This window comes from Galleria mellonella, unplaced genomic scaffold (assembly GCF_026898425.1).
Source record: "Galleria mellonella isolate WM207_F2 unplaced genomic scaffold, CSIRO_AGI_GalMel_v1 utg28, whole genome shotgun sequence".
Lineage (NCBI taxonomy): Eukaryota > Metazoa > Arthropoda > Insecta > Lepidoptera > Pyralidae > Galleria > Galleria mellonella.
Window position 1 is genome coordinate 5685216 of NW_026442064.1, and position 22862 is coordinate 5708077.

Consider the following 22862-nt stretch of genomic DNA (forward strand, 5'->3'; position numbering starts at 1 on the left):
GTAGAACTTTATTAATAAATAATTATATTGAAACTTAGGGTTGACTACTCGCAGTTATTTACAAACAAAATTGGAATCAAACAAATTGTATCCAAATATTACTTCTATGAATTTAACAAAGATTGTCAACACAGTCTGTGCAGGATTTGTGTATATACAACCCCAGTTCCAAACGCGCGTACACCGAGACGAGCGTGATCTAAAAATAATATGGAACTACGACACCATTGCAATGGGATATCCTGACAAATTATTTTTATATATTCCTGTTTGTCTCTGAATTCGTTTGCTGCTCGCCGGTTCATATTGATTGTTGCTGTACATTTTTAATGGGCGAACATATTTTTATTTTTAGGACGCTTTTTATAGAAGCTAAAATATTGTACTATCTGGGTTCCAAACCTAACTATTTGACATTTAAAAAGGTCCGTTTTGTTGAGTGAAAAGATAAAAAAATAGGTTTTTAAGAATCAGAAAATAAAATCCAAATATAATATGCTCTTAATATTGATTAAATCAAATTCCGAACTATAAAAATCGATCCAATACTTCAGAACTGTATATAACTATATATATATATATATATATATATATATATATATATATATATATATATATATATATATAGAGAAGCACCTCCTTGTTTATTGACATTACTATTAAATTTCATGTTCTTGACTTGTAGTTAAAAATCTCGGGCAGATTTAGATCTCTGAAGATCTCAGAAACTCGGAAGATCTCAGAGGATGCAGTTGGCTCAAAACCATTGCATATGACAGTCTATGGGGTAGGCCTATGTTTTGCAGTGGCCAAATAATAGCTGATATGATAATGATGGTACTAACATACTATAAGATACCTATTCATGTTATTTTACAGTATCGTTATCAAATACATAATACGTGTAGATACTGTTACAAAAATTACCTATCATGTCCTCTTAAAAAGAGCAGCATAATAATACATCTCTTTTTAGTAAAAAATTATGTCCGCCAATTGGAATATAATTTATACATATATTGTTAGACATTTTGCTCCGCAACAACATCTACTTTGATGAACGATGAAATGTTACATAGATACATTAGATTTAAAATATTTAAATTTAGAACAAGCAATCGACAACAAAACAAAGCAATACATACAAGTAAATTGTTTTACCAGTTAATTCATAGATTAAGGATAGTATCTGCGCTAGTTTATTGCTCTGCAAGAAAAAACATACCTTGAACCGTCGCCGACATGTGACCAATTTACAGTAGCCCTAACCATTGCAAACAAATTATCAAAACCATAAGATTGTATGTTTTATGACAGTGAAATTACAAGGAACGGAGCCATAAAACCATTTTTGAATTGTATTATATCAGCCATTAACTGTCCACTGCTGGGCATAGGCCTCTTCTAACTAGTAGACTTGCGAATAGTTGCCAGGCTTAGCAGACCGGTTGGCAACCGCATTTAGACATTGGTACTGTTTAAAGAGGAACGCTGTTGCCCATCCCTTGAACATTCAATTCCCTAAGTCGTCTCTTACGACATTTATGGGACAGTAAAGGATGGCCCATTCTATGCTGGGACCACACGACGTACATATAATACCATAGTTCTCAGAAATGGTAACGCATAAGGGGTATCATGGGTAACATAGAGTATGACTTATGACTTCCATAGTGATTCCATGTCTATAGACCTTCTAAGTTTCACAAAATAAACGCGTTGTAGTTATTGCATAATAATATACCTAAACAAAAAATACAGACTAATTGAGTACTTCTTTCTTATGAGAGTCGTTTAAAAAATAGCCTTAAAATTTTCAAGTATATATTAAATACTGGCAACGACCATCAGTAGGTAGGTAATAATATACACGAAACAACGATATTGACTATAAATATACAGGTTTTATTTATTTTCAATACTTTCCGAGAAGACCAATTAAAATATATAATTTCACGTACTTACGTACCTGCTTGCGAACATAAGTGGGCCACTCGGCTAACAGGCCGCCTCGACACAATCAAATATACGAGTACATTTCAACGTCTCTTTTGTAAGTTAATCTATATTTAACAAAATATTTTTGGCATAAACGCTGGCTTCCTTCCATACTCTAATGCTTCTCTTTCTTTCTTGTTTCCCATAGGAATACAAAATTATAGGTAAATAGAAAAAAAATTGTAAAATAAACAGCGACATCATTTGTTTTTATGAATGAAAATAGAATGGTGACCCCGCTTGCGGTACTGGTTAATGCTGACAGGGTTTAGGCAAGAATGATAGGTGAGGATGTAATCAAATGATCCATCGTGATAAATTCCATAGGGATTAGCCATTATCGTTTCTATAGAGAACACGTGGTGATTAAGATAACAGAGAATATTGCAAGCAATGGGGCCATCAGTCCCCGTTACTAACAATCTCTTTCTTACTACTTTATATCGACTATAATATTACACAGTAGACTTGTAACTCGCTCCTTCGCTTGATGACTGTAAAATTTTTAGAAATTCTAGATTTCTAGATATATAACTTGGAACTTAAATAAAATAAATTCAGTTACATGGACTAAGTCTAATAATTTTAAAACTTATTTTTTAAATGTATTTATATACAAAATATCTTTTTTGACATATTATATAAATACACCAAATTCCATGACAGTTTGTTGGCGACAAGTACACTCTTTGAAAGATAATTATAGTTGTATAATTTAAAATAGAAATTCAAGACTATTTATTAAGTAACAAAGTATTTGAATTGTGATCTTTCGTTTAAAAATCAGAAACAGTGCATCAAAATGTTATTTGTATTAAACTATAAATTAAGATTACGATTAAATATTATTGAGCAACTAACAAAGATTGTCATCCAAGTTAGTATTTGTTATATTTGAGGTATCATTGTGATGATTTCATCTATACATGTAACTTTTGATTTTGTGAATTAGTACAATGATAATAAGGACCCAAAAGGCTTTAAAATTAAGGGCCAAGATTAGGGGCGTGCTTCCTAGAACTAATAGTTTTTGGCATAGCCGCGTGGCAGTTGGCTGACCACGAGTCGGGATGACCAGCCGACCTCATTTCGCGCGAGGCAACAACCGGAGCCCAAGTCTTTGACACTAGAACAACTGGCAGTGGGGCATTTATTTTCGTAATGTTCTCCAACAGAAATAAATCAGTTCCTATTGCTATTAGTTCATAGTGACGTAGGTGCATCTATCGATCGGTTTACATGCAATGAAGTGTTGTTGCTTGGCAGTATAGTGCTCATCGTTTTGCCTGTTCTGTTTTATTGAAATACTTTTACGTTCGTGTATTCAAATGAATCTTAGAATAGTAATATCTACTGACTACATGTACCCAACAACGGATGGACGAATAAAGTCATACTATAAGGAACTATTATGGTACGACTTTGTCCATCCGTTTGTCTCAGTGTTATGTCTCAGCAACTACTAATGTTATCGATTTGAAATGTGGAATGTGAAAAAATATTCTTATATGTATTTGCTAAGGGATTCAAAAAGGGTACCTACTTAAAATTTAAAAAATGACCTACTAGTCCAAATGGAATATCATATGAAAAGGTTTCATTTGTAGATTTTAAAACTGATTTTAATTTATTTTTATATTGTATAATTGTTTACTCATGATGTGAAATCTGATATGTGAGAAAAAAACCATTCCATCCCCCCTTATCTCCGAGGTTATGATGCGAAAAATCTAAAATATTTACAATACATATACAAAGGTAAGAGTGAATGTTACAGAAAAAATAAAACAAAGTTTATAACTAGCATCGTTTTTGATAAATTACCTAAGGTAACAGACACAAACAAACTCACTTTTACATTTATTATATTAGTAAGGATTATATAAATATTTAATTATTTTTACTATGCGTGGTTTTTGTCTTACGAATGAAAATGTATGCCATTACCGTTCCCTTATCTAGAAAATTTATGAACTAAAAATCTGAGATAAATAATTATAATTTACAAATATTATAAAAAAAAGATATTTTTCTAAATAGCCAAATCATTGATAGCTTATCTTTTAACCACAATTATAAACCCAAAATATAATTGTAGATGTAAATATGAAGATGCTTCTGTCATTTATAGTAGCCTAGTAAATTATACGGAAAAACAGTTACGTCCGATTGTAGTATTGTATTACTAGTGCCACCAGAATAAATGTTTTTGCTCGACTTGTCGAAGGTATTGCCGTGCCATACCTTTCTCCAAGGCCATTGGCGTTCCATAACATTGTCGACGCACTATAATTTCGTTGTGGACAAAGCTAAAAGCCTGATTTTTCTGTGGCCAAAAGTTATGTTCTATGTTCTTAGAGATATAGAAATGATGTAAACATAGTACTGCGCGTGTTCATAATTAAGGATGTAGATATGCTACTTGAAAATTTAGATGTACTAAACTAGAAGGGATTCAACAGGCCTACAACATACAATTTACTCGAAGCAGTTTTAATAGAATCGACCTATTGCTGAACTTGAAAACAAAATGTACTCAAGGGAACAGCAGGCTTGACAGAGTAATCTGGAGATCAGTTCTATGCCAGAAAAACGTCAAAAGAATCTTTTTTAATATGGAGGATATTGAAAAATATAATATCAAGATCTTGTATGTATATATCAGGTACCACAAACGGACCGCAAGAAGTCTCGACAAAAATCGTTAAATACATTAAACATTATATTCTACTAGAATATTGCGTGACAATTTTTTTACTTCGGCACGTTTATGTAAAGGTATTAAAAGAGATCGTTTGGGAAATTCTAACCTATCTCCACATATTCACATATATGAATATCTCACTTTAAAAAGTAAATAAATATTTTAAGAACCACGGAACATGGCGAGTTACTCCGTTTATAAATACACATGGATTAAACCATTGTTCCATATAATAATTATTAATTTCTTGCCAATTTATTATAATTATTAAAGAAATAAAGATGTCTAATATTTTTTATGCAACTTAGAATAACAAACAACATTACCAGAGGGAGACTTTGTACAAAAGTCGATTGCTTGGGTACCTCTGTTCCATTCGTGTTTCTACCGTGAAGCAGTTGTGTTTGCATGGTTGTGTTTCGGTTTGGTAGGTGGGATATAGCGTGAATTTACAAAGTACAGAGGAATAACACCTAAGTCCTCAGGAATGGCAACGCATGGAGGTATCATGGGCGAAACAGTATGTGTGTGTACTGTTATGTCCATGTCCACTAATGCATTAAAAAACATACATTACAATAATGGATAAAAATATGCCAGTAACTTATAGTTTAAAAATCGAGATTTTCATTTCAAAACATCAGCTTACTATTTCAAATTGTAACTAAAGGAAGTCTCCAATTAGAATCAATTACTTTTATAATATGTATATAATACATAAACAATCATAATATGTGACACATGAAAAACCGAATCAATAGACATACACTATCTTAACTCAACCATCGACTTTCGATTGAAATATACGGTGATATGTTAACCTTCAAAATTACTATTCAACAATCATGTTCAGGCAAGAAACAAACAAATTAATCTGTAAGAGTTATAAATAAAAATATATACATGTTTTTATTATTATTTTTTCAATAAGAAACATAAAATAAGAAACATAAGGTCAACAAATGAATTATGTAGGACATAATTGATTGTCTACATCCAAGCTAACCACCATCTTACCTAAACAACTAGTCGAGATAGTTCGCTGACAGAAATAGCGACAATTTGCCGTTTCACTGATGAAATATTATGTAATTAGAGTGTACGGAACCGCAATATGTCTTTACTAATGTCTATTGTGCTTAGGGCTTTATTTTCATAGCTGTTTAATTTATATATCATTAACAATTACTGGGACCATGGTACGAATTGGCAAATATAAATCTGAACTTAAATATTCAGGTATTACAGTTCATCTTTAATTAATTCACATAATTTATACTCGCCTGCTTTCTTTTTGCATTTCAAATCAGTTTTATACTATCGTCTTCATGTAACATTCCTTATTTTGCTCCAAATTGTGCGGGAATGATGGAGCATGTCGTGCCAATTATTCGTCTTAATTAAAGTTAAAAATTACTTATATTTAGAGACCATTAAAGAAAAACTACATTTCAAGTAGTACTTTCAAAAGAAAGATTTAATGTGATAGAGTAAAAAAAATATCATCAACTTTCTTTTTCAAAATCTTTTTTACTTTGTAATGATCCCCGTCTACATTTTAAGCAGAATGTATTATACGCAGTCTTGTTTAAATGACAAAATATATTGCATAAGTTGTTATTTATCAGAGGATAATAAGATAAAAACTGACTATCTGCTTCTCTGTCATAATAAGAATTTAAAACAGCATTACATTAACGCTTATTATATTTTATGTATCCCTCGTGATAATTTTCCTGTCTGTAGTTTATTTTTTTTTTTATTATTAATCCGTAGAGTGAGTACGCATGTATATTTTAATTTGTAGTCTCGTATACCTAACTGTGGCATAGTGGTGAATGAAAGTTAGTAATTGGACGCTCTAAAAATTTATCGTAACACAGCACAGAAAAGCAAGGAGTGATTTTATCATTACGATAATAATTAACGCGTGTTATTCTTTTATCATTAATCCGTCAGACATATCACAGGTTATATGCATATAAATGCAAATTTTATGACGATTGCTAAAATTAGTCGCAGCATTCTTAAACAGACCAATATCTAAAAAAGAACTTATTCACTAGTATAATTAATTTATAACGTCAAAATTATTTTATAAATAATAGGGTTATTGTTAAAAAAGAGTGCAAAAAAAAACTCAATACATTTAAATATTTTTTTTCTAAAATTTGATACTCAAAGATTCCGAGTCGAAAATTATGAAACATGACATTATTGCTGTTAAATTTTAATTTCTTTGGCTCAAAACTTTGAGAAAACTTTTAACAGTCATATCTGAGCTGAAGGAGAGGTCATATCGGTGGGAACATTAAAACTCAATATAATGTACAGAGTTGTATTTACTATGACTTATATAAACCTGCTTAAACTGTGGTAAAATGAGAACAGTTACCCATATTAACCACATTAATATACGCATCACAGACATATGTGATTTATCAATACGGAATAATAGCTTGTTTAACAGACCAAAATAATATGAAATCTCCCAGCTAACTATAGATCTTACAGTAGTGCAAACAGAAACCAGATTTCAATAAATGTGGTTGTAACTGCATAAAAACCTGGCCATCTATCTTTTTCCATTGACTCAATCGATTTAGGTCAGTCCGGAAACTACGGGTATATAAAACTTTCTATTTTAAAACTTTATAGGGAACTGTTAGAGATATAGGTATGTAAATTATTTCCTTGTATATTTCAGTAGTTAGGTTTGTGGGGAATTCATTAGATTTTAGTGTTACAGGACCAATAGCGGAATTGTGATAATATTTCTTGATTTTTTATATAATACTAGCTTTCACCCGCGACATCGTACGCATAACCGGAATATATTTACTAAGCAGGGCAAAAAGAAGCCTAATATTCTTCTCCATTCCATGTAGTATATGTTACCAAATTTTAATATGATTGATTTAATATTAAGTAATAAACCAACAATATCAAATTTACGCATTTGCCGCTCAATTTTACCACTTCTGCCGACCTCTATGATATCCTAATTCACAATCATATCTATTACAATTATAATTAATTACAATTATAATAAAGACCATATAGTGTAAATACATATTCCTCTAATTTCCTTAAAAACATGTTTCTTTTTTATCTAAAAAGATATCAAATTGATTTCATAGAAATTTGTTAAATTGATTCAATAATTTAATTTTTAAAACGAAATAATTGTATTTTTTAAATAAAAATATTTGATTTTTTCACGATTGAAATTATTTTTTGTTTTTCTGTGGGATCAATTTTGTGAAACAATCTAAAATTGAACTTACATTCGATCACAAATATTTTAGTTAGACAAAACTAATAAAAGTTACAAACAACAAAGTATTCCTCCATTTTGGTAGTCCCATTTCATATAACCCCATGTAACACATTACCAGGCTATAATAAACGATAGGAGCATCTTAAAAATACCATCAATGTTTTTATCTATTCAAACGTTTACCTTCCTCCTATTGTATTAAGATTGAAAATAGAATTTTGACATCTATTCAATAATCTATAATGGTTACGAATTCAATCATAAGGAGGTGCGTAGAGTGTACGTTACACTGCGCATGTCCAAAATTTAAGAACGAGGGGTAAATGTCTGCAAAATACCAGGTTGTAATAAAATTAAAAGAACTTATATAATTGCAATGAATCTAAGAGATCTAGTTTGTTTAATAATTGAAATTAACAAAGAAACCGTCTTTATATGAAAATTAGTTTACAAGTCGAATCTCCTTTGTTTATATTTTTTGTTCTATTAAAACAGAAAACTCTACTTTGGTGTAAAATCCCATTACATTTATATAACTCAATGTAACAATTTACCAGGTTACGATAAACGACAGAAGCATCTTAAAAATACTTATTAGTATACCTTCCTGTCAACTTGTTAAATTTGAAATACAATTCTGTCATCTACTCGGTGATTTATAATGGTTAAAATTTTATTTATAAGTAAACAGGCCTGATGTAAATGTAACACTGCGTATATTCAATAATTAAGAAGTAGATGTAAATATCGATAAAACTTAACGTGTAAAAAATTTGCGGCATCTAATGTAATATTGAGTCGATTAATTTTTCGATACCTTTGTATGGGAACAATTATTTAGCAACTATGACATAAATAATTACCCAATTAATTAATTAATAACATTTTATAGAGACTATATTAATATTAAAGTCTTTACTTCTTTAATAAATAAAAGACTATCGCAAGGGTACACATTTACATAAAAATATTTTCAGATTATTATGTTTGTAACTAGCTGTTCCCCGCGACTTCGTCCTCGTTTCCGTCGTTTTTCGTAAAATAAGTCACCTATGTCCTTCCTCACGGTTCAGTGGTTTTGATGTAACAGACACATTTTCTCTCACTGCTCTGCTCCTATTGATCGTAGCGTGATGAAAACTATAACCTAACTATAACCTAACTATAACCTGCCCAGCAGTATGAAGAATAATTTTACCAAGATTCGTTAAAATCCGTCGAGTGGTTTTTGTTTCTATAACAAACATACAGACAGACAGACAAAAATTTTACTGATTGCATTTTTGACCATCAGTATCGATCATTAATTACCCCCTGATAGTTATTTTAAAAATTTATTTCATGTACAGAATTGACCTCACTACAGATTTATTATAAGATATAGATTAAACATAATACTAGCGGTCCAAATTGATGTAAGTATATGTGCATGTACACAAAAATAAAGCGGTCAGAGCTCTAATATTAGATAGATTTTATTATATATAAATTCTATTGCCATTTATCAATATTAAGACATAATATTACTATTATCTACAGTAATTAATAAAAAAATAATCTTACTATTTATTTTACTTTCAGGACCTAGTTTTACATTAAATCCCACAATTTTTGCATTCAATGACTAATGACGAGGTCTATTATAAAGAATACAACAGAACTAATCTTTATTTAAATAGACTTATTTACAAGCTCTTTTAAATCATAAATGTTTTATGATCTTGTAATCTACTAAGAAGAAACCGCAAGAAACTTAACAGTTAGTTACTATTTTCTAAATGTACAAGATAATTTTAAGTTAATTTTAATTTATTTTATTTTTATATTCGCATGAATACTATAACTATAATTAGAATTAAGTTCTTCTATATTTAATATGAAAAAGTGCAAAAATAAACAAAAAAAATCCCATTGGATATCATAACCCAATGTAACAGTATACCAGGATACAATAAACGGTAGGAGTATGTTAAGCATACCGTTATTGCTTTTGTTTATTCTAACATTTACCTTCCTCGAATTGTATTATGATTGAAAATACAATTTGGACATCATCTACCTATGATGATTAACAATTCAATCATAAGGATATATGGTGTACATGAGCATTTAAGAAGTAGAGGTAAATATCGACAAAATACTAGGTTGTAATAAAATTAAAAGAGCTCATATCGTTGATGGAAAATTAAAAAAGTACCTAGGTTTAATTTGTTTAATAATAGAACTTAATAAATGGGTAACTGAGTTTCATTGAAATTATCAAAGACTGTTCTTTATAAGAAATTAGATATAAATCGAATTATTATATTTTTTAGTCAGGCCAATCAATTATTATATTTCATAATTTATATTTTCAATATTCTATTGAAACAGTCTGTACTTAACATTATAACTACACTATAAATATATTAACCTAATAGCTGTCATAAACGACAGAAACGTCTTGAAAATACTTTTGACTATATCTAACCCTCAATATAGGAGGGAAAGGGATTGTTAGTAATGGAGACTGAGACTCCCATTGCTAGCAATATACCTAACCAGGTTGACCTCCTCGTGGTTCCCCCTGGAAACTATCATGGTTAATTCCTGATGAATTCATCATGATGGGCTAATTGGCCTGTTTTCATTCTCATCTATCACCCTTCACTGGTGCTCCGCCAGCGTATCCCGTTAGCGCAGGCGAAGTTACCATACTATTTTCACCCATCAAAAAAAACCCTCAATACATTAACAATTTTAACCGACTTCAAAAAAGTAGAAGGTACTCAATTAATCCAAATCTTTAATTATGTATATTATTCTATGTTATTATACGTATTAACACAATCTTAAATGATCGAAGCTAACTTTATGAATGTCTATAATCAACAACGAAGCTGTTAAAATGTTTCATAAACAAATAATAAGCGGGTGCTAATGACTAGTTACGATTTGATTTCGGTAAATGAATTACTCATTCTTAGATTACATTTTACTGTGTTTCAATATTGACCAGCTTTGCAAAGCAAAACAACTTTGTAGCATATTGATTACTGAATGTTATTAGTTACTGAAATTTCAATAACTCGGTACTGAAACATTAGCTACTGTGGTGATTTCTAAACTGTACTCGTAAATCATGGTACCTAAACAAAATTAGTTGAATTTGTTTACTTTACACCAGTAACTGGACCGATTAGGCTAATATATTATAGCTATACTTTAGGTGGGTATGTTTTTTTTTTGATTGGTGAAAATGGTATGGTACGCTGTACGGTAAATACGCTGGCGGAGCACCAGTGAAGGGTGATAGATGAGAATGAAAACAGGCCAGTTAGCCCATCATGATGAATTCATCAGGAATTAATCATGATAGTTTCCAGGGGGAACCGCGAGGAGGTCGACCTGGTGGGTATATAAATAATAAAAATCAAGCAATGGGATTCTCAGTCTCCATTACTAACAATCCCTTTCCCCCCTAGTTGTTGTTGTTGTATGTTGGATCCATATTGATTGATTACCTTGATAGGCACGTCGCGCCGAGATGGGCAGTAGCGTCCCTCTTAAAATATCTCCAAAGTCTAACTGCGGTTGCCAATCAACCTGCCAAGCATGGCAACTACTAGAAAACCTCCCAAGAGAGAGTCTCACGTTCAGCAGTGGACAGTTAAAGGTTGCCATGATGACGATAATGATGGTATGGTTAGGTATTCTGCTTTGTGCACCCAAATATTTATTTGATTTGTTCTAGTTTGTAGATCAAATGATTGGTATGATTGTGCAGCAAATACTAAAGATTAGCTTTTACCGGTGACTTCGTCTGCGTACCCAGGATATGTTTACTGACTTGATATCTTTCTCCATCTCATATAATACACGTTATACGAAATTGCACAGTGTTTAGTTAACCCGTTATGACGCTAACAAACAAACACTCTTTCATATTTATAATATTAGTAATGACTATTAAGTTTAGGACCCTTTTACATGTATATATTATATTAATTAAATATCGTTTGTCCAATATGTTATAGTCAAATGAAACATCGAATCGAATTCAAGATCCAACTGATATGGACAATATTAAAATGGGTGATGAATTTTTTCTATCATCAATAACCAGAACCCAGAGTTGTATAGATTTTTTTAAAGATGATAATAGGATGGTATCTCCGCCTGCGCTAGCGGTATACACTGGCAGGGCACCAGTGAAAAATTATAGGTGAGAATGAAGAGGCAGATCAGTTAGCCTATCGTGACGAATACACTTGGAATTCAGCAGGACGGTTTCCAGGGGGAGCCACGTGGAGGTCGATCTGATAGAGTGTATTGCTACTAGTGATACTGATAGTCCACATTACTAGCAATCCCCCCCACCCCGCGGTATCGATATTACACACGCCTACTGCAGAGTACACGGAGAAATAAGCCCTAAAACTCGAGTACAGTACACTACATATTTATCTATCGCAATGATGAAATAATTGCAACTAGCTTGTAACATCTGTCGCGTAATATCAGAAGCAACGTCGCAACATCACCTCAACATGTACGATATGCGTGCGATCGCTGCCAAACGCCCACAACCAATGTTCAGACGTATTTGTAATAAATTTAAAAACAATAAAAGGAACTATCCTCTGATTTCCAACGTTTAACTAATAATTCGTCATCATCATATCAGTCTTTGACTGTCCACTGCTGAACATAAGCCTTCCCCTTGGGGGGGTTTTACCAATAATTGCCAGGCTTGATAAACGGGCTCCCTTAGTCGCCTCTTACGACACCCACGGGTAAGGTAATGGTACTCTATTCTCCACCTGAACCAGGAAAATAAATAATAAAGGAAACGAACTCAATCTAAAATTGATAAAAATAACGCAAAACACATCAAAAATAGACGTATCGAGAACCTCCTCCTTTTGAATTCGGTTGAAAATTGTACTTATACGAACCGTGAAACTAACGATTATAATTAGATTTTTAATTAAAAAAAGTTATAAACGTTCAACTTTTTAACATTTTATTATTTTTAATTATATACGACATTTCTAAGACGATTTACATAATTTAAAAGAGAAGTCAGTTTATGTGAAGTACATATATGAAGTAATAATATTCTTTCCTTTCCCCTGGGTATCGTAATGGAAGAGTAGGTAGCAGCGTTAAAAGTCTAATTGCGATTATCAATCTACCTGCCAAGCGTGACAACTACTGGAAAACCAGTGAGGGAGGGAGACCTATGTCCAGCAGTCGACAATCAACGGCTGAATGATAATGATGATGCAGTAAAATTATATAAACTTGTTATAATGAAAAACTTCAAAATATGCAAGGGATATATCTTCATCCGTATTGTGATTTGTACGCACAGATGGTGTGTAACACGATATTCTCTCAGGATGTTCATAAAAGAAGCCAGTGAATTAATTCACACTTCCCGCAAACACAAGTCCATAAATGAAAAAAAAATACGTGCCCTGTTGCATGTTACGTGACCTGAGCCTCCTTTTGGGGGGAAGGGTTACTTACTAATGCGAACTACTAGTCACATTGCTATGACCTCTACATGGTCACCCTGGAAACCATCGTGTTGAATTCCAGGTGTATTCATCACGATGGGCTAACTGACCTGCCATTTCATCCTCACCTATCACTTTTCACTGGTGCCCCACCAGCGTATACTGTTAGCACAGGCGGGGTTATCATGCCATTAAATTATGATCTATTAAAAAGGCTGCTTTTTACTTGGTAGATATCTTATCTTATCCTTTCTTCAAAAGAACAAATTGCGTTTAAAACAACCTAACCAGCGCTGACTGGGGGGAAAGGGATTGTTAGTAACGGAGACTGAGAATCCTATTGCTAGCAATATACCCAACCAGGTCGACCTCCTCGCGGTTCCCCCTGGAAACTATCATGATTAATTCCTGATGAATTCATCATGATGGGCTAACTGGCCTGTTTTCATTCTCATCTATCACCCTTCACTGGTACTCCGCCAGCGTATCCCGTTAGCGCAAGCGGGGTTACCATTCCATTTTCACCCATCAAAAAAAAAAAAAAAAAAACCAGCGCTGACTAAAAAAGAAATTATTTGTTTGATTGAGGAATTAGGGATTAATGACCTCACTGCTAGCAACATACTCTATCAGGTGGTATCCGATTAGTGGTCCCCCAAAAATCATGGTAAACTACCGAATTAACCACTAATCAACAACTATCCTTCAATAGTATCCTGATAACATATATCGATACTCCTACTTAATAATTACTATTCCTTATATTGTAAGACATATCGATATTTTTCAATCTCTTTTATTTCGATATCAATGCGCGTATACTGACAATAACCCATCCCTAGAGCACGCGTAGTCCCATTTCTATCCACACAACCTTGACTATTTCCACTACGAGATTTTACGATGACAATAAAATTGAACGATATTGTCATGTCTCGAACTTGAACAATGCTCCGCTCTTAATTTGTAATTCTACACTAACGAGTAGGCACGATTACTACAAAAGCGAGAGACTTTTCGGTTTTATGGGTCACTAAAAATACTTTAATTATTTGTTTTTGTATTACCAACGTAGCAAATAAATCTTTTGTAACCTATGTAGCTGTAAATTTTATTATGTTGTTATTTTGTAAGAGAAATAAATAAATAAATAAAAATCTACAATTAAATTTTCTTCGAGAAAAAAAATATTCATGATTTTTTTTAATATCATGTTGCGTAATCTTTTGAAAAAACTCGGTAAGAAGCTCGTCCTCGGAATGAGCTGTGAATTAAAGTAGTTCATACTTAAGATTTTTTTTTTGCTAGGAAGGCAATCGAGCTGTCCGTAACGTATAGTAATAAAACAGTAATAAAAATATACCCACACATGAAAATATATAAATACTTTTTATTTTTATATTCAATCATCAGAAGGAAACAAAAATATATACAATATATACCTATGAAAGAATCCTATTTTGACCTTTAAATACTAAGAGTAATCTATTAAACAATTTAATAATGTTTTTCCTATCATTTCAGATATATCAACCGTAAGAGAAGTGAATATTGGCTAATGGACGCGAGTTGAAATTAGAGCAGAATGTCTTTTAGGAATTACGTAAGTATCATGATTTTGTAGTACATTATACGCAGTAAAGTTCATTCTCTCTCTGTGTGTGTTATTTTTTATTTTCTAAGACTTTCTGGGTCTTAGAAAATAAAAAATAACACAGAGTTTCAACAATTCTGATGATATCCTTAATGTTTCTAAAAAAATTTCTCTTATCACCATCATGATAAATTTTTGATGAATTCGTCGCGTTGAACTAACTGATCTGCTTTCATCTTCACCTATCATCCCTCACTGGTGCTCTGTCCGCATATGCCAATTACATAAGTATAGTTACCATCCCATTATCATCCATACACTGTAATCACTATTCCTAAATGAGATTACAGTCTTTTTTTTCTTTTGTCTACTTTTTTTTATATTTTGTTTGCTTTTTAAAAACATATCACACATTTTACACGTTACTATCAGCAATCTATTATATATCCTGTGATTTTGGCGCCGTAGTGTCAGACAGAACTTCCTTCTTTATATTTAGATAAGATTACATTCATTGAATATCTTTCTTAATGGCAATTGTTAGAAAAAAACACGACGCTCGTTCGCCCGCTTCTGTTTCATCTCTGAACATACGAATACGATGAACTTTATTTATGATTATTTATGACGCGTATTTTTTTTTTTTAATGGATGATAATGGAATGGTAATTTCGATATACACTGGCGAGGCTCTAATGAGGGATGATAGGTGAGAATAAAAAGGCAGGTCAATTAGCGTATCGTGATGAATGCATCTGGAGTTCAGCTCGATGGTTTCCAGGGGGATCACGTGGATTATGACGCGTATTTCAAATGTCAATCTATCTTAATATTTTTTGTGACCAGGTTCAGATATCATAAATAAATGCTGTACGGTACCACCCATTCAGGCTAGTGCTAGACCATTTTCTATTTGTTTTCAATATAAAATAATCTCGTGTCACGTTGTTCGTTTACGCTAATCTTCGACTGCTTTTAATGAAAATTTGTAAAGGTTTGCTCCAACTTAAGAGATAGGATCCTACCTAACAAATACGAAAATACGGACCCGGTAGACGGAGATAGAGAACAAAACAATGTTTATCAGTTCAAATAGTTAACTATTTAATAAATTGTAATATTCAGTACATAAACATTATAGGCTTGATATTATATGAACACATGCTTAATAAATATCATATATTTTTAAGCATGTATTCATAATAATATTCCATTAATTATTATTGTATGATTGAAAATATTTTGAAACGAGCGTCGTTTGAAACCGCATCTTCACGCCGCCGCGCCGTATCGAGTCAATTGCTCTTATATTTTAGCAGGCACCCGTTTCGAAACTAACAACCTCTATATTTTTCTTTTCGTTGGGAACGCATAATGATTCTTATACTATAATTATTAAAATATAATTATTCAATGTTTACGTAATATCTATAATAATTAGTTTTTATAAGTGGCTTGATCTACATTTTTTTAGATGTCGACAATTGCACTACCTGTCAAATCCAAATTACTTTTAAATCTCTATCTAACAATACACGTTCCCAAAATTTCAATGTAATTTTTTATTTTACATGATTACAATAAATTTTGCACATATACACACATACATGAAATACACATTTGTGTACTTAAATACATGATTTCAGAAATTAGCTTGTGTGAACATATTGAAATGTAATTTTTTACATTATAATTATTTGCTAAATATGAATTTCAAAATCTTATTACTAATGTAATAAAATTGTAACTAAACGATGTCTGTACATGATATATGAGATGGAGATATTTAAAATAAAATTCAGGAAAAATTTGGGGGCTCTTAATAATATCAACAGAGACCAAAACTATAATATTATTGATTAAATTTGTCTGTGTGTCTGTCTGTCTGTATATTAGTTCCGACGTCATCGCAAACTGAATGCAGTATTCGCAGTTACGTTCTTGAAAGTGTAACTTTCAATTTGGTGTATGTTTAATCTTTATACGTCATCTAGGAGTGGTCACCTAATTAAAAAATCCACACGTATGAAGATAATTGGCAAAAAGCTAATCATAAACAAGTACTCGTATACCTATAACAGCTATGTACATTTTTATTTCTATAATAACATTTATGTTACAGTTGCTGTCATAAACTTATATTCATAACTGTACTCTTCTTGTTATAAGGAAAAATATATAATTTCCTTCATCTCTTATCATCTTTAAGAAAATATTGTAACGTTACAAATACACCAATTATAATGAAAGCTCATGGTTATGTAGAAATATCCAATTATTCGCAAACATTTTTATTTATTTACTCGATTGTACAAGTACAATGGAGTTACTCATAGATATATACAACACAAGTTTTTGTTTCATTAATATTATATTTGGTCTTGTTTAAAGAATTTTCGGCATTTTTTCCATAAATGCTAGTAAGCTTTTGTAATTTATAGGATTAGAAAAACTATATGAAAACATGTACAGGCACATGTGAACAAGTATATGAAACTTCCTCTCTGAATCCAGAACTTTAATAATAGATACACAAAATAATAAAATAAAACATTGTGAAAGTACTGTATTGAAAAGTAAATAGAATCCTAAACCGCTATTAGTAGATTTTCTCAGCCTACTATTAATCAGTCTGGTGCAAGCCCTTAAATATTTTGAATAGCAAAGGGCTCAATAAAATCACTCCTTGTGTTATCTCCTTAACAAACAATATTGCATCACTCATATTTTGTTTGCGTTAAGGGTGATATTTGTATGGCATTGGAAGCAGAGTTCAGTAAGTCTACGCATTCCCTTAGTTATTTTAAGCGGTGAAAGGAGAAGCTTTATGCATGATAGTGTTGAATGAAGAATATGGACTTTATGTTACACCCAAGGAATAGAAATATCGTTACCCGCTTTATTAGGTGTGAACAATACATATAGGGACTTCGATCTATAAATAGACTATAATTTTGATTTAATTTAGATGTAACACTAATAGATATGACTTATTAATTCAAACTCAACATATATTTCTCAAAAATATAAGTAATAAAATGACCATGGCTATGGGACAAAAACAGAAAGTTTTGCAAACTTTTTACATATTATTTGGCAACGTAGAGGTAATTCGTTAAATTCTACTACTTACACCATGTTTAACCAATATAATATATTCCAAGTACAATATTTAAACCTGATATATTGAAAAAACGCAAGTAATTAATTGATAACATTTTGTTGCTTTCAGTACGATACATCATCTTATGGCCGCAGTCGAGACACCAGTCGAAATGTATCAAGTACATCGACAGACCGACCTACTAGTGTCACAGCGAAGTACATCAACACAACGCCTTCATATAAATCCTCTAGCATCCCCATACTCTGTTCCGATAAAACCACCAAAGACGAGTCTCCCATTTCAACAATAGCAAGTCGATATGCCACCTATAACAAAAATGAAAAACCTATCTCGAAATATGAAAAGAAGGACTACACAAAACTTACTATACCATCAACCAACTCAAAAAGCAGAGACGTTAGCCCTATATCGACAGCATCGAAGTACAGTTACAATCGAACTTCAAGGCACTTAAGCCCTGAAAGAAGAACGACGAAGAGCTTCAAGGAAAAAAGTCGAGATTCCAGTCCTGTAGATCGCGACAAAGACATTCCAAGTAAGACTGATAAGTCTACAGGCTACAGTAGCCTGTCGAGCTACAAATTGTATCCACGAAGTTCAAGTTATACACGACCTGCTTCAAGAACAGAGACTAAACCAGAAGTTACAGTTAACAGATACGCTATAGCTAGTCGGCTTTCTACAAATTATCTGAGAAGCCCACCGACTATAAAAAGAACTTCGGTGTCACCAGTAAATCATGCAGATGTATCTAAAAATGAAAACGAGAAACCTATAACACCAACAATTGTAGTACAAGAAAATAATCAATTCCAAATGGAATCAGTCCCAGAAAATGTTGAAAAGGAAAATAAATTTGTCTGTAATAATGTAAACGAAAATGAGACTGAGAATGAAACTATAACCGTAATTACTCGACATACATCCCCTACTCCACCAGGCTCTTCTGCTTATGTTCGAATTCGTCGAGCCGATATGGCAAAAACAATTGAAAAAACTTTATCTCGATCAAAGAAAAGGCCTACTATGGTTGACAAAGAGGTTCAGTCTGACAGATTAGATGATCCAACGCGATCTAGTCGATTTGGTAGTACTTCAAGAGCTAGCGCAACAAATTGGTCTTACTATACACCAGGTGTTAATAGTTACACTGGATATGCTGGTAGATATTCAACACAGTATTCTACATTACGTGAAAATTCATCTAACAATAATATTCAAAATGATAGAAGTAGTCGAAGTCGTAGCAAAGAACCACAACCTAGAGAAAGCTCAAGTTCAACAAATTCAAATTCATGCACTGAAAATATAATCAAAAATAAACAGGTAGAGAACTCTAATGTGAATAATGTAACAACAGATGCAACAAATCATGATATAGTAGCAGTATATGAGCAAAATAAAGACGATGAGACATCAGAAATAATAATAAACGTCAATTTGAAATTAAAGAGAGCTAAAAGTCCGTTAGCCGCTGCCACCGAATTAGTTTCACCTGAATTAACAATCACTAATAGTTTATTACCACCTCAGGCACCCAAAACTGATGGAACCACGAAAACTAAAAAAATTAAAGTAAGAAAATCTAGCACAGATTCATCATCTGATTCAAACTCTAAAAAGAAAATAGTGAAAAAGAGAAGCAAATCTGTTAGTTCCACAGATTCTGACCAAGGAAGTGAAATCAGTGAAAAAACAAAAGCAACGTCGATAAGTCCATCAAAAAATATTCAAAAAAATTCCTCAAGTAATAATTTAGTGAATGGACGTCAAAAATTGAAACATTCCAAATCCCGTGAAAGCAATAGTCCAGAGTCTAGTGTCACTTTATCAACTCAATCGTCAGTAAGTGAAGATGATACTATATCAAAATCCAAAACACAAGATGTATCTAGAACATCAGCAGATGAAATATCTATACCAACTGATCGATCAGGGGTAAGACAGTCATCACCTAATACACCACAGAAAAATGACGGAGGTGCTGAAGAAGCTAAATCATTTTTAATTCGAGCCCTAGCACCCGTAACTAATTTGTTTAAAATGAGACATCAAGATACTAGCGAAAATAGTCGTTGGCCCGAGAGTTCGTCAGATTCTACAGGTAAAGATATTTCTAATTTATTGACTGAAAGTGACAGATCTAGTAAAAGTAAAAATATTATTGCATCTAATGACGACAAACTTGTTCAACTGAAAGCTATAAGGCATATTGAATCTGGAGAAAAAGCTTGGTGGCTTGACTCTGATTCCGATAAAAAAAGTAAAATAAATGGTAATGATAATCAAAATTCTAATTCGGATAAGAATCAGTTTAAAAAAATTAAACGAATAGAATCTGGTGAAAGAGCATGGTGGCTTGAATCTAATAGTGAAAATAAGAATGAAAATCTAACAGCGAACTCAAATTCCGCTGAAAAATCTGATAGCAATAAGCCGGGAAAAAAATATAAATTCATAGATGATGAAAAGCCATGGTGGCTAGATAGTAGTGCTAATATACCAGAGGGAATGGAAAGATTAAGTCCTCCAAGAAAGTCCTCGAGTGATAGTGACAAAAGTGAAAAATTCAATTTTTACAAAGTAAGACATATCGAATCTGGTGAAAAAGACTGGTGGCTCACAAGTAATGAAAATTCAACACAAAATAAAACAGAAACTCAAAATAGCTTAAGCAAATCTGGCTCTGACCAAAAAAGTTTTCCATTACGAAGGATTCGACATGTTGAATCAGGTGAACGACCTTGGTGGTTATCAAGCAATAAAAACATTCCTGAAGGTATAGAGAAACTACCTACTCCTCCGCCGAAAGAAGACAGCGACAGTTCTGAATCTGAAGAAGTAGAGGCATACGTTGCTCAAAACCATATCCCTCCATTCCCACTAAATCTACCAGATGATGAACCATTAGGCGATAGAAGGAGCCCTGAAGGACTTGAAACACCTAGAGAGAACGAAGAATATAGAGGTCGTACTTCGCCTTACGAGAACAATAGACAATACAGAAGGAGAAATCTGCCATATCAGAAAAGTATGGATAGATATATCTCACGATATACTGATATCGACGATATTCTAGGTACTTCGGGGCAGATCTATAGCCCGTTCATGGATTCTATATTAGCGAGAAGGACCGGCCAGATTCCGTATGATGACGATGAATGTGAAGAAATAGACCCGACGCAAGTTAGAATACACGACAGCACTCCACAGAGGCCAGTCATCAAAAAACTGCGATGCAGGTAAAATAATTTCTTATTTTTTATAATATATATATATATATATATATATATATATATATATATATATATATATATATATATATATATATATATATATATATATATATATATATATATATATATATATATATACGAGTATTCTATGTAGCTAGAATTTAAAAAAATAAATAAACAGTTTCTACTCCTGAAAACCAAATTACGCTTCTTGTGTCTTAATTGTATTGTATTTATTAATGGTGGTTCTGCTGAAACTAGCTATATTATTACTAGAAATCTTATTTTTTACAAATTTTATATCTTTTGAATCTTATTTTCTCGTTCGCAATTCAACTGTATTTTTACATATTTTTAGATCACACAATATTTTCTTAAAGTTTTATAACATAATTAACAGAAGATAATTTTTCATTTAAGAACATAGATAATTTAATTGCATTACTTCTTTACAGCACACAAATTACAACATACATATAAAAAAAAACGCGAGATAACATAAATGATAAAAAAAAAATACATAATGTCAAATACAACTTTCGTTTGTGAGTGTGCCATAGCAATACAAACAAATTTTACGATACATAATACGAGCAAACAAACCAACGGCCTACCTGGTAGAAAAAAAATAACCGACGCCTATAACATTAACAGTATCAATGACATCAGGGAATATATTACGACATTTATGAGGACTACGATGTTATGCAATTATACCTAGTAATTTTACTACTACATAACATACTTCAGTGCAGTTCCGGCATAGAATGGACCACCCCTTTCTTTCTCGTGGCTATTATAAGAGGCGACTAAGGGAACTTAATGATCGAGGGATGGACAGCAGCGTCCCTCTTTAAACGTCACTAAAGCGTAACTGCGGTTGCCAAACTGTCTGTCAAGCATAGCAACTACTGGCAAAACCCCCCGATAGGGGGAAGCCTATGTGCTACAGTAGACGGTTAATGGTTGATATGACATGGTATGGTATTCTACACTTCAAACCGAAACTCATACTAGTACAACTATTTCACAGCACAAACACAATTGGTTCAAAGGTAGAGCAACTTATTAAAGTTCTATATAGTAAAATTGAAATGTAAAAAATATAACTAAATATATATAATTTAAAGTAATCAAATATGTAATTATTTAAAATAATTTAAGAGAGAAGCTATACAATTTGTGGGGTATGTCGCGTTGTGCATGACTATGGGCTTACACGGAGACGCGAACTCGTTTGTGAGCCCCACAAATTGTTCTCCGCGTAAGGAAGTGCATGCCCAAATAATACGAGCAACGGACGCAAACTTTCTAGAAGCCTCGTGCCTGTTGGCAATTGATATTTGAAAAAAAAACTCTCATTCCAAGCTCACTACATCTAAAACTTCTTTTATTTTTCCATCACGTAATCAAAATAGT

The 22862-nt window shown here is 32.3% G+C and overlaps 1 protein-coding gene across 2 annotated transcripts in view; it reads left to right on the top strand.

The window, feature by feature from the left end:
- LOC113517222 (uncharacterized) overlaps positions 1–22862 on the top strand; it is a 109945-nt gene that overhangs the window by 7280 nt on the left and 79803 nt on the right. For both annotated transcript variants that reach the window (XM_031911404.2, XM_026901834.3), the window contains exons 2-3: positions 15011–15089; positions 18313–21449. In XM_031911404.2, the coding sequence (XP_031767264.2) occupies positions 15072–15089; positions 18313–21449 (3155 nt within the window). In that variant the 5' untranslated portion in view covers positions 15011–15071. The remainder of the gene's footprint in view (positions 1–15010; positions 15090–18312; positions 21450–22862) is intronic.